The sequence below is a fragment of the Vombatus ursinus genome, unplaced genomic scaffold (genome assembly GCF_900497805.2).
Source record: "Vombatus ursinus unplaced genomic scaffold, bare-nosed wombat genome assembly UNPS02014773.1, whole genome shotgun sequence".
NCBI classification, from domain to species: domain Eukaryota; kingdom Metazoa; phylum Chordata; class Mammalia; order Diprotodontia; family Vombatidae; genus Vombatus; species Vombatus ursinus.
Genome location: NW_020954551.1, coordinates 19,804,582 through 19,818,887, shown reverse-complemented (window position 1 = coordinate 19,818,887; position 14,306 = coordinate 19,804,582). Strand labels below are relative to the sequence as shown.

The 14,306-nt window shown below is 41.3% G+C and overlaps 1 protein-coding gene across 1 annotated transcript in view; it reads right to left on the bottom strand.

Annotated features, from left to right (window-relative positions):
- Positions 1 to 14,306, bottom strand: part of GXYLT2 (glucoside xylosyltransferase 2) — a 76,289-nt gene that overhangs the window by 18,447 nt on the left and 43,536 nt on the right. Inside the window, exons 4-5 of the mRNA XM_027864128.1 lie at positions 2,625 to 2,876; positions 688 to 811 (exon numbers count right to left, since the gene is read on the bottom strand). Coding sequence (XP_027719929.1) covers positions 688 to 811; positions 2,625 to 2,876 — 376 coding nt within the window. The remainder of the gene's footprint in view (positions 1 to 687; positions 812 to 2,624; positions 2,877 to 14,306) is intronic.

Here is a 14,306-nt window from a genome sequence, read left to right as displayed (position 1 = left end):
TGGCACATGCCTGTAAACCCAGTTACTGGGGATGCTGATGTTGGTGGATCTGTTGATCCTGGACATCCTGAGCTGCAGTGGGCTATGACGATTGGGTGTCTGCAGTAAGTCCAGTATTAACACGAGTGCCTGGGAGGGCACTAAAGTTTCCTAAGAAGGGGCAAACCTGCCCAGGCCAGAAATGGAACAGGTCAAAGTTTCCTTGCCACTCAGGAGTGGGATCAGGCCTACTAGTGGCCCCTGTATTTCCAGCCTGTGTGAGATGGGGAGACCCAGTCTTTAAAAAAACAAAAACCTTGTTTATAGGAATTTACAGGTTCAAAAATCCCAAGAATCAAAGGCTATCAACCCAGCATTTCTATAAATTTGGTTTGTAGTACAAATCAATTTTAACAAAACTTCCTGGATGCAAAGTGTTACATATCTGGAAAGAGATTATCTCAAAAATTAGTCCAGCAATGGATTCTTCAGTATTTTGCCTTCTGTGCTGGCAGTAGCAAGGACACGCCTACACTGGTTGGGGGGTGGGGGGAGAGAAGAGGAGGAAGCAACGTTTGCCAAGAACACACAGACTGCCACTGTGTACAGTCTGAACTATTCAGTGATGGAGCCGAGCTCTGGAATGTGCTCTTTGGGGTTCATGTGGGAATCCTCCTACACACACAGCCCTCCCGATGGGTGACCTACCTGGGTTAAAGTAAAAAATAATATTCAGTAAATCCTGGTCTCCCCACGTGATGTAATTCTTGTACTTCTGGTACAGAGGATACAGCATGTCCTCCCAAGCCAAGCCTGTTGGAATCATGCTATTCTGTAGATGAGAGAAAGCACAGGAATCAAATATGGATCAAAGGCCACCAGGTTTCCCCTATTAACAGAAAGTACAGAGGAGCCATTTTCATGCCTTAAAGGAAATGACACAAACACAGTATAGGGTTCTTTTTTTTTTTTTCAATGAGGCAATTGGGGCTAAGTGACTTGCCCAGAGTCACACAGCTAGTGAGTGTTATGTGTCTGAGGCCGGATCTGAATGCAGGTCCTCCTGACTCCAGGGCCAGTGCTCTATCCACTCACCCAGGGGTTCTTAACCTAGAGTCTATTAACTTACCTTTTAAAAAAAAATGACAATAATAAGTATTTGCATAGCGTTTTAAAATTACAAAAGATCCCATATGTTAACTCATTTGATTCTCACAACAACCCAGTGAAGTAGGTGCTGTTCGTATCCCCATTTTACAGATGAGGAAACTGAGGGGTTAGTGACTTGCCCAGGGTCACAAAGCTAGTGAGTGTCTGAGGCACCGTCTGAACTCAGGTCTTCTGGACTCCATCTCCAATACTCTATCCACTGTGCCACCAAGGTGTCTCAGTATTTTAAGATATTTTGATAACTGTAATTCAATATAATTGCTTTTCTTTGTAATCCTATGTAATTTTTTCCCGGGAATGTGAGAAAATTTATTCTGAGAAGGCCTCCGCAGTCTTCACGAGATGGCCGAAGAAATTTATATCACCAAAAAAAAAAAAAAAAGATAGCAATGAAAACTTTACTGGGTCTTAAGTCAGCAAGTATAGCAGATGCTACTACTATATTATGGCCCATGGCTTCTCCTAATCTGTTTTCCATTACAAAGATCGTTCTTGACATTAGAAATGGTAACATAAAAAAATTAAAATATAGACAGAAGAAACATGGCTGTTCCTTGCTGGACTCTTTTTTTTTTTTTTTGGTAGTTGGGGTTAAGTGACTTGCCCAGGGTCACACAGCTGGTAAGTATCAAGTGTTTGGGCTGAGGCTGGATTTGAACTCAGGTCCTCCTGACTTCAGGGCTGGTGTTCTATCCACTGCGCCACCTAGCTGCTCCTGCTGAACTCTTAAGAACCTGCAGCTGGAGCAATTTGATTCAAAGATATAAGATACGAGTCCTAAACTGGATTTTTGAATAAAGGATCTAGTCCGGTAATTCTGTGCCCCAATTTCCCCATCAGTAAAAAGAAAATATCTGTAGTACCTACTTCCTAGGCAGTTGTAAATGAGATGACACAGGTGAAACACTTTGTAAAACTCAAAGTTCTGTGCAAATGACCAATGTTATTATTATTGTTGTTATCATCTGTAATTTTGGAAGAGGAGAAAACCTCCATTGTGGAAACTTCCTTCACCAACCCAACCACAGATCATAACCCATCTCTGCCTTTGCAGACAGTACTAGGGCACTGTGTGAAGGAAAGGAGATGAAATGACTTGCCCAGGGTCACCAAGCTAGTGTTAAATTCAAGACTTCAACCAAAAATTTCCCAGCTCCAGGCCCAACACTCTATCCACCATGGTGCACTTGCCTCTAACCAAATATGACTAAAGGGCTTAAAAATGAACCCTGATATTTCTGAATGCCAACTATGATTATGCTCTTAGCTCAGTAATACCACAGACCGAAAATTCAAACAATAAAACTCCTTTCTTTACCCAACAGCCTTACCCAACCCATGGAACTAAGTCAATACATTATTCATGCAAGGAAATGTCACTGCAGAAACATGAAAGTCAGTTCAGTTTCCTAAAAAGTGATTTTTTGGGGGGGGTGGTAGGAGAGCTTCTCTTATATAATGCTACATTATCTTACCTTGAACTGTGTATTTCTTATTCGAGTTAAATTCATTAACATCACTCCTGAATTGACTCCAGTCATTCCGTAGTAAGGGTGCCGAGCAAAACGACTATACCATCCGATCTTGGGGATCTCATGCTCGGGGGCCATAGCTGCAAGCTGGGTGGAATTAAACTGCTTCAGAAGCCTCCAGATATCATCGATGGGCCGGAGAAAGAGAACATCAGTGTCCACATAGAGAAGTGAGTCCACATCCTTTAAAATCACCTTGAGGAATGTGCCATTTAAAAAAAAAAAGAGGGATAAAAAATTATTATAAAACACGCTACTCACTGTTTACTGCTAACCCTTAAAGTCTCCACGTAAATAAAAATATGAAAGGACTTTTATAGACAAGACAAGTACCTCGGATGTCATGGGTATTTTACTAATAAAGGTTCAAATGAATAACTGACTATCCAGTTTTCTTTCCTTCTATTCATTTCAATTAGACAAACTTTTACTGAACACCTACTATGAGTCAAGCACCCTGAAGACAAAAATGAAACAATATTTGCCATCAGGGAACTTACCTTCATCTGGGGGGTGGGGAAGAGACATATGTATGTATATTTTTAAAATATTTATTTAAATATAACTGTTTATATAAATATATTTAAATTTTAAATATAAATAAAAATTTTAAAAATTAAAATGTATATAAATTTTAAAAGATTTTTATGGACATCTTATTTTTAGATAGCCCAGATTTCATTCATCTCTTTCCTACCTCCCAGAGTGCCATCCCTTATAATAAAGACTTTTTAAAAAGAAAACAAGAGAAAAAAATTCCACAAAACTGATCACCACGTTAAAAACATCTGACGTTCTATGCAATATTTCACACCTGTGGAACCCAACTTCTGCTAAGGAATGGGGGTGGTGTGAGAAGGGCATCTTTTCATATATCTTCTTTGGAGTCAATTTCACAATAGTACAAGTTTTAGTTGGGACAGAGTGCTAACAATGGGGATTGTGGATGTTCACTTGTATTTCAGTTGTGTCTGACTCTTCTCGACCCCATTTTGGAGTCTTCTTGGCAAAGATTCTGGAGTGGTTTGCCATTTTCTTCTTCAGCTCACTTAACAGGTGAGGAAACTGAGGCAAACAGGGTTAAATGACTTGTCCAGGGTCACACAGCTGGTAAGCCTCTGAGACCAGATTTGAATTCAGGAAGATGAGTCTTCCTGACTCCAGGCTCAGCACTCTATCTCCCTATCCACTGCAACACCTTGACGCTCAACAACTAAGGGATAGGGTGGGTGGGGGGCAATAAAGGGGGGGAGGTCTCATGCAAGCTGTTCTCTTAAAGAAGCTAGAGATTCTAAACTATGGAACTAAGAAGGAAGTATATTACAGGCATGGGGGGGCAGTGAAGAGAGGAGGGAATGAACATCTCTGCAAAGGCAAAAAACAGTCCTACAGAAAATATATTTCCTGCTCCTTAAGAGCAGGGAATCTTTCATTCTTTTTTTTTTTTTTTTTGGCTAGGCAATGGGGTTAAGTGACTTGCCCAGGGTCATACAGCTCAATCTTTCATTATTTATCTATGTCCCCAGCACCTGGAACAGTGCCTGGAACAAAGTAGGCATTTAATAAGTGCATGTCGATTGATGCTTTTTGTTTTTTATTGACAGTTATTTCTAGATATGATCACTCTCTTGCCTCTCTCCAGAACTGACATCCTCTTGTAACTAACTGCTGTCCCCTTTGGTTACTCCTTCAACTGATAACTGTCAGGTTGGGCTGGGGAGAGGGTTGTGTGGGGGAGAGGAAGGGGGTGTGTGGAAATGACTGCTCCAAGCTGTAGGCAAATTGCTTGCCACCTGATTCCTCTCCTGGACTTCACAATCTCCACAAACTCATCATCCTTCAAGATGACATCAACTCTGAAATTCTCACCTCACCTCACCCTGTCCCATTACTCAAGTTACATCTGAATGGACTAAAAAAAAATTTGTCTTAAAGCCAAAACCTGAAGGGAAAAAAAAAATTCCTAAATGTAAGCAACATTTTTCAGTTGCATACATGTAACCTATGACCCAGAAGCCATCTCTGGCCTTGCAAAGAATAGGTTTGATTTTAGAGGCTCCTTACAAATCATGCTCTTCGGCTCATGTCCCCACCAAGGGTTTCCTCTAGAAATCTCTGAATATGGCTCTCACCTGTCTCTAAAACAAATACAAAAAGAAAGCAACAACAACAAAAAAGTTAAAAGGGCTGTCATCATCTGTGGACTCAAGCCAACAATACTCAAATATAAGACAGGCTTTCTTGTCACCTAACAAAACGCAAAGCACAAAGGATTCTCACATAAGCCCATAAGCCGTGAAGACAACCGTCTTTCCTTCACCAGTGAGCCTGCCTCAGCCAGAGACTTACGCAGCCCCCTAGACTTGTATAACCCTACAACTGAAGCCCCAAGTAACCGTTAAAAGTGTTAGACGGAACAGAGCTGAGCACAGATCCCTGGAGCACTCTACTAGAGGCCTCCAAGTTGACATCCAGGCACACTTGCGTCCAGCTATTTGGCCAGTTTTAAATTCATCTAATTATATGACCGTCTAGCCCATTTCCTTCCATTTCTTCCCCCACAAGAAAAACTTGAAAGACTATCAAAAATCTTGCTTAAATCTGAAGAAATGCTATCGATTGCATTCTCCTGATATGTCAGTTTAGTAACACCACTGACATATGGTGGCCCTCACTCCTTATCATGATGAGTTCAAACATTATGATGATGATGATGATGAACTTGCTCTAGCAACTGCAGTAGGACACAAACTTTTCAAAGGATGGTCTTAGAGCAGGCGGTATTAACCTTTCTTAGGTCATGGGCTCCTTTGGCAGTCTGGTGAAGGTGATGGAACCCTTCTCAGAACCATGTTTTAAAATAAAATACATAGGATTACAAAGGAAACTAATTATATTGACATTAAGAAGTGATTTTTCCCCCCATCCAAGTTCACAGACCCTAGGTTAAATATCCAATCTGAAAGAGTTAACCTGGGGGACTGGGAGGTTAAGTGATGATCACACATTTAGCATTTGAGAAAAGTTGGGCCTTGAGCCCTGATCTTCTTGATTCGGAGGCTGGCTCTCTATTCATTAGGCTGCCTCTCAACAGTACTAATTGTTCACATTCCCTTTAAGGTTTGCTACGTCCTTTATAGTTATTATCTCATTTGCTATGGCAGCTAAGAGAGCTCCCAACATCTGAGGCTGTATATTGACAGAAGTGCAGTGTCTAGGACTAAGGGGAGGAAAGTCTGGCTACATTCTGCTCTGCTCCTCCTTATTGTGTTCAGCTCTGGGCACCTCATTTTTAGGAAGGGCATTGATAAGCTGAAGACCATGTGGAAGAGGGAAGCAAGCAGAATGGTGAATGGCCTTGAGTTCATGGCAAATGGCCTCGAGTTCATGCCTTTTGAGAATTGAAGAAAGTGGGGGGTGTTTATCTTAGCTGAGACAAGAGTTGGGGTGGCGGAAAGGAGGGAGATGTGGGTTGTCATCAAGTATTTGAAAGGCTGTCACAGGGAAGATGAATTCAAGTTGTTTTATTTGGCTCCAAGGCAGAATCAGGAGCAATTAGGAAGTTACAGAGATAGATTCTGGGTAGACATGAGGAAAAACTTCTTAACAAGCAGTGCTGTCTAAAAGTGAATGAGCTTCTGCCTTGGGAGGTAGAGAGTGGGTCAAGATGACATTAGAAAGGCTTCTTGATATAGACTGGACCAAATTGCTCCACCACGCCTCCCCCAACCCTCCTACCCCGAGCTCTGTCCTTTCCAGATCTCATACTCTATGATTTAGTGACATTCTAGCTATCAAAGAAATGAGAAAACATAAACTATACTTAAAGGATCCTCCTTAGAAAGACACATTAAAGAAGCTGGCATAGATGGTTTAGTGAAGGGCACAGAAACAATAGGAAGTGTTTCATGGGACAATTGCCATGATTACAATGAGTATAAGCAGAGAGTCCACCACAAAGATAATTGTAGCTTATATACTAACATCTGTTGCAGAGAATGCAATAAAGAAATTCTCCAAAGAAGTTGACAATTTTCTCCAAACAAGGTTAACATGCACCTTGATCACTGGTGATTTCAACAGAAAGGAAGACAGTGAAAACTAAATTGGAAAACATAGACAAGCTGAAAACATTTACGTGGTTTCGTATTTATACACCAAAGAGGTCAAAGTGGATAGATTGCTCAGAAGCCTCATGTTAGACCACATGAAGACATTCTTCAAAAACAGAGTGGGCAGATACATGCTAGACATCGCAGGTGCCAAATACCAAAAAACAAAATAGTAGCAGACAGGAAACAACTGTAGGAGTCATTTCAGAATCTGCTCTCTCGGTAATTCCGATCACTGAACAATTAAAGGTCAAAGTTAACACCAAAGAACAAGGACAGGTAAAGATGAAGACACTGTGGATAAACAGTTCTGGCTAAACCAGCTATCAATTCTGAAAAGCAGAAGATGGACAAAAGACATTTACTCTGATCATAAAATAATCGTCAAAATGAGGTCAAAACTGACCCAGCTAAACAATGATTCTCTTTGCCACGTAGAGATGTGGCAAAACTGACCCATGATAATAATAAACAACATTGAATTAGTGATTTAAGGTTTGCAAAGCACTTTACATGTATTATCTCATTTGATCCTCACAACAGTACTGTGTGGTGGGTGCTATTACCAGCCACATTTTACAGATAAGAAAACTGAGGCTGGGAAGGTAAATGACTTGCTCAGGGTCACACAACTAGTAAGTGACTGAAGCAGCATTCAAACCCAGGTCTTCCTGATTCCAAGTCCAGCACGCCATCCCCTAGGTCATCCAGCTGCTCTCTAATGAGATTGTTAGTGTTATGGAGGATATCTCATATGAAGTCCAAGTAAAAGAGGGATTCCTTATAGGTGGTGAGGTTACCAGATGCTCTTGTTTGTGAGTGATACTGTACTGATAGAATTTAGCTCTGGAACACAATCAGGTCTCTTCAAAGGAATGGTTGGTTACTCGAAAGAAATCAGTCTTGCAATCCACATAGGAAATACCAAGTTGATGAAGAAAGTATATTGCTCATTCCATAAACGCATATACCATGGAGAGATATTGCCCATGGACGATGACTTGGACCCTAAGTTGATTGTGAAAAGGAGAGTGGGTAGGAGAAAAGCACAGACTTTTCCTTCCTGCAATAACCTATCTTTTAACTCCACTTTCCTCCTGGAGGTGATATATGATGTGTGTAACATCACAACCTCAGAAGAATCTGTATGGCAGTTGACCCAAGAGGCAATACAGAGATGCTTGACAACATACTTCCCTCCTCTTGTTGGAGATGTGCTAAATTGTGTGCAGAATGTTGCAGATATGGTCAGATGGTAGTCTCTGTGTCAGTCGGCTTTGATTAGTTGTTTTCTTTGTTACTGGGGAGGGGGTTATTGGGAAATGATGAATATAAAAACCAAAAGGCATCTTCAAAACATTTTTTGAAAGGAAGACATATGGTAGGTATAAGTAGGATGCAGCGCACTGCCAAAGATGATTCTGGGGGTGAGAAGTGGCATAAAAAATATCATTAAAGACTCATATGATTAGAAAAGACTACCAATAACAAATGGCCAGCCCAAGTCTTACAGCGTTATCCACAAAATTTTAAAGGTGTCAGAAGAAGGTGACCAGCACACTGAGTACATCCTGTGTGGAGGAGGTATGGAAGGAACTGGGCAAAAAGTGCCCAGGTTGAGATGGTATGTACAGTTTGCTACCTGCATTGGAAGAAGGAATAGCCACATTAACAAGCTCTTGGAGCCATCAAACTCCGGGCTCATTGCTGTGAGAATGAAGATTTCAAAGATGAAATGAATCTTAATAAAGATAATCATAGTCCCAGACTCAAATGTTGTATTCCCATCCAAAATAATCTGAGGGAAATGGGTAAAACTGTGATGAATTACAGAAAATGCTAAACCATAACTGAAATGAGCAGCAGAAGCAAAAAAAAAAATGGTCAAGATGGGAGAGGACCTCTAAAATATGTTCAGCAGGGGCGGAAAGAACAGAGGGAGAACCATGAAATGGCTGATAATTGGAAAGACAACAGCTGGACGCAGCCTTCTGTTTGTATGGGGATTTTGGCAAGAAGCTGTCTACCATCAATCAAAGGCAGTTGAGCAAGCCAGTGGGAAAAGGCAGGAAAGACTGCTGTAAGTAAAGATCTGGGAGATCCCAAAGACTACGTCTTCAGTAAGGTAAACCAGGAGGTTGCCATGACAAGATTCCATGAGACTTAGCAACCAAAGTTTCTAATGACTAAGGATCTGTATTCTAGCCAATGGCAGCTAGGTGGCACAGGGGACAGAGTGTGGGTCATGGAGTCAGGAAGACCCATCTTCCTGAGTTCAAATCTGGCCTCAGACACTTACTAGCTGTGTGAAGCCAGGCAAGTCACTTAACCCTAGTTGCCCCAATTTTCTCATCTGTAAAATGGGCTAGAGAAGGAAACGGCAAAACACTCCAGTATCTTTACCAAGAAAACCCCAAATGAAGTCACAAAGAGTTAGACACGACTGAACAACATAAAGACAAGGGGAATTTTTTTTTCTATTTTATTTCTTTCAATTAACAAGTATTTGTTTTTTTCTCCTTCCTATCTCTTTCCTCCCTCCTTGAAAAAAAAAAACAAAAAAAACCCCATCTTATAACAAATATGCATAGTCAAGCAATGCAAATTGCCACATTGGTCATGTTTAAAATATACATCTCACTCTGCATCTTGAGCCCATCATTACCTCTTTTTTTTTCTTTTTGATGAGGCAGTTGGGGTTAAGTGACTTGCCTAGGGTCGCAACGCTAGTAAGTGTAAAGTGTCTTAGGTCACATTTGAACTCAGGTCCTCCTGACTCCAAGGCTGGTGCTTATCCATTGTGCCACCTAGCTCTCCCAACCATCATTACTTCTCTAACAGAAGAGGTAACTCTTTCATCATTCCTCTGGAATCATGGTTGGTCAGTGCATTTATTGATCAGAGATTTTAATCTTTCAAAGTTGTTTAAAGCATTATATAAATGCTAGCTGTTGATTATTTTATAATGTTGCTGTTATTAAGTAAACTGTTCTGCTGGTTCTTGCTTCACTCTGCCTAAGCTCATACAAAGTCTTTCCAGGTTTCTCTGAAACTATCCCTTTTGTCACATTTTACAGAATAAAAGTCTTCCATTACAGTCATATATTTGTTCAGCCATTCCTAAATTAATGGGCACCTCGACCAGGAGAATTTCGCATTAATTTGCAGCAAGTGTGGCTACACTATTTCTGTTTTTTCAAGTGCCGAGTTAAGAGTAATGTATGTAAAAAGTTCAGGCTGGCCTCTCTCTTTCAAAAGAAGGTTAAGAACAAAGAAGAGGGGAGAATAGAGGCCTCTCCACTTTCTAGGTTATTTATCAGGGGGAATGAAAAACATTACTTAAATGAATAGAAAGAACACTCCAACACACTTTGGGTAAAAAGCCAAAGAAGGAGAAGGATCTGGCAAAAGAGAATAGAAACGTGACCTAGAACAGGAGTTGTAGGTTGAAAAAAAAGGTAGCGGAGGAGGAAGGAAAAGAAGCTGCCGAAAAACTTCCAGCTAAGTGCTAATGCCGAGGCTCTGCCGATGCAGGCTACCAGAGCTCTTCAGCTTCTTGGGAATCTACAGCTGACATCAGGAGAGGGTGCATCCAGGAAGAGTCAAAGGAAGAAGAGAGGGGAGGAGGTGCAGGGCACTGAGCTAGGGCTGGAAGGGGCTTTGGGGGCCGCAGGATCCAACCCCTCATTTCACAGATTTCTAAACAAAACTAAGCCACAGCGAGACGAAGTGACGCAACAAAGGTCAGAGGGCTAAGACACGTCCAAACAGAGATCTGAACTCTGGTCTTCCCGACTCCAAGCCCGCTCTTCTTTTTCTTTACTCTCTAAACCACCAAGCTGAGGTAACTTTACCATACTGGCATTAACCACAGGGAAACTGGCCAAGAATTGGCAAACCTGACAACTACCACCCAATTCTGATCATTCATGGAGGCGTCTCTGATGCCACCAGAGGGAACCTGGAAAGTACTGTAAATGGGCACAATGGACGTTTGTTGTTTTGTTTTTTTAACCAATGCTACGGACTGAAGGTAAAAGGTTCAAAAGAGAAAAACAAATATGGGAAATGACCAGCTAATTAAGAAAAAAGTTGTTAAGTATGAGATTTGGACTTTTGCAACACAGCTTAAAAATAGGAATGACGAGCTTTTGGCCACAAATGAAGTATATAGAATGAGGAATGGTAAAAACATATTCCTCAGGATTATTATTACAAACCTTTTTTGTTTTATTTTGCTTAGTTTTTTTTTTTAAGATTTTGTTTTCAATTAACAAGAATTTATGTTCTTTCCTTCTTCTCTCTCCCTCCCCTAATTGAAAAAAAGAAAAAGAAAAACAAAATCCTGGTAACCAAGGTGCATAGCGAAATCCCACACTGATCATGTCCAAAAATTAATTACTGCAAATCTGATAAAGAGTGCTTTGAACTGAAAGGGGAAGGAGAGAGGAAAAGCTGCATGAATATGTATGTGTGTATGTGCACACATATATATCTATGTATATATGTATACACATACACACATATACACAGAGACAGAGAGAGAAAGAGGGGACAGAAGGGGAGAGGAAGAAGAAGAAGAAAGACAGACAGAGAAAAGCAAGAAGGACATATGAAGAATAGCAATACAAAGGCATGGTAAATCACTGGATGCAAAAATCCCAAAAGATAACCAACAGAAGGAAAATAGTAAAGGCAACAGGAAAATCCATTTTCACAGGTATTGAGATTCTTTTGTTTTCATTTTATTTTTTTCAATTAACACGAATTTCTTTTTCTCTACCTCCTACTTCCCTCACCAATTTAAAAAAAGAAAGAAAAAAAGACCCTTGTAACAAATATGCAAGCCAGGCAAATTTCCACATTGGCCATATCCAATAATATATGCATTATTTGGGTATTGAGACTTGTTAGGTTGGGATTCAGTAATGGAATATGGCCTAGGATGGTTACACCTCATTCAAAAGAAACAGAGGTAACAGGTTAAGGATCAGAATGGCAATGCATGTGAACAATCCATACTCATGAGGAATTCCAGGGAACAAGATGAGGTACCTAGTGGAGAGTATTTGGTTTAGATCAATGGCAGAAGAAACAGAAACAAGACTGTCATGAAAGTATATGGCAGACCACCTGGGCATTGGGAGGAAGGAGATGAGAAGTTTGGGGTACAAACTGACATGGAAGTATGCTATAACAAGGATGGAGGTAGGTAAAAGCCGGTTCCTGCCCTCAAGGAGCTTACAATCTACTGGGGGACACAACATGCAAACAACAATGTGCAAACAAGATTTATGCACAATTAATCAGAGATAATCAGTAGAGAGAAGGCACTAAGATAAAGGAGGATGGGGACTTTAGCAGAGACTTGAAGAAAACCAGAACAAACATAAAAATTTTAATTTGACATCTGTGATTATTTGTAGTTTAAACAATTTTTTTTCCTGATATTTATTCTGGCTTCTTTCAAGTTTCTGCTAAAGTCACAGATATAGGGGCAGCTAGGTGGCACAGTGGAAAGAGCACCGGCCTTGGATTCAGAAGGACCTGAGTTCAAATCTGGTCTCAGACACATAACACTTACTAGCTGTGTGACCCTGGGTAAGTCACTTAACCCCATTGCCCAACCAAAAAAAAAAGTCACAGATATCAAATTAAAGCAGTATCACCTCAAGCCCATTCAAGTTGGAATCAATGGTGATGATGGTAAAGTTATAGAAGGATGGGAATGGTAATTCACTCTGTTGGTGGAGCTATGGATGGATTCAACTCTTCTAGAAGATAATTTGGAATTATTTGAGAAAAAGTTACGAAGTTGTTTATAATAATTGAAATTCATATGGCACTTTAGGATTTGCCAAGCACTTTATCAATAGTATTTCATTTGCACCTCAATAACCCAAGGAAGCAGGTATAAGCATGATTATCTTCATTTTACTGATGAGGAAACTGAGGTTCCTAAAGGTTAAATGACCTGTGTCAGAGGCAGAATTTGCATCCTACCCTTCTTGACTCCAAGTTTAGCATTCTACTCTTGGAGGGTGAGCTTCTTGAGGGCAGGGGTTGTTTTTTCCTTTCTTTGTTATCCAACCCCTTAGCACAGTGCCTGGCACATAAGCTTAGCTGATACTTGTAGACTTGACTCTACCTATTATATCATTCTATTTTTTCAGAGATCTTGCTGAGTTTATATCCCAAGAAAGTTAAGGACACCAAGAAAAGATCCATATGCAGAAGAGTATGAATAGCAGCGTTATCAGTGTTAACAAAAATCTGCAAACAAAACGTGCCAGAAGTATGGCTGGACCAATTGTGGTACATGAATGTAATGTAAGTAAAGACAGCTAGGTGGTGCAGTAGATAGAGAGTGTCAGGTCTCGAATCAGGAAGACTCATCTTCATGAGTTCAAATCTGGCCTCTGGCACTTGCTAGCTGTGTGACCCTGAGCAATTCACTTAATCCTATTTGCCTCACTTTCCTCATCTGTAAAATGGGCTAGAGAAGGAAATAGCAAACTGCTCCAGTATCTTTGCCAAGAAAACCCCAAAAGAGGCCATGAAGAGTTGGACACAACTGAAAAATGACTGAATGAGAGCAAATATAAAGTCCAAAGAACAACAGAGGCTCAAAGCAATCAGCACGTCATCCATAAATGTGAACATTGGGAAACTTCTCTATCTTTATAGAATTCTTCTGAAGTGGACTGAGTTGTCACAAAAAAAAACAACCCCCTAGTCTAACCTCCTCAGTTTCTACTTCAAAGGATCGCTAATCCATAATTGTAAATTCCCCTACCTCAAAGGATTGCTAAATCCACAACTGTAAACTGCTGGGTATAAAGTTTTGTTATTTCCCTTGCTTGGAACTGCTCTCCCAGGATTGCATCCAGGGGACAGTCGCCGGCCGGCTCCAGTAAATGCTCTCTATTTTCTAATTTGGCGTGTGTCTGGTTACTCTCGGCCCGTCCATTTCATTTGGAGGTCCCACCGAGATCGCCCTCTGGGCACCAGACACGGGCATCTCTGGAAGGCCAGGCTTCTCACCGTCCAGGGGGTGGCCACCAGGAAGACGTTCCCTGGCCCCGAACGCTGAGATAGCCCGTGCGCACCAGGCTGCCCGGACCACAAATCCTCAACTGGGCATAGAGCAATCTGTAATCTGTCTGTTCTGGTGAGTACTCTTCTGAAGTAAGTGGCCAGGCTGGACGCAGCTGCAATGCCCTTACTGACCTCCACGGGACGCCGTGTGAGAGTCCTGCCTGTCTGATTGTGTCTGTCCGGCGCCGATGTCACTGTGTGTGTGTGTGTGTCCACTGTGCGCTCCGTGGCGGGGTGGGGGAGAAAGACTTCCTGCCTCATTCTCCAGGTTGTTCGGAACTGAGACGGGTTCGTTCTCCGCTACTGTGTCAGGAGCATCCAGGGTTTTGACTGTGTCTTTTTCCCGTTTTTGTGTCGACTGTGTGTGTGCGTCTATCTACTATTTGTTCCGTGGGGGGGGGGGGGGGATAAATTC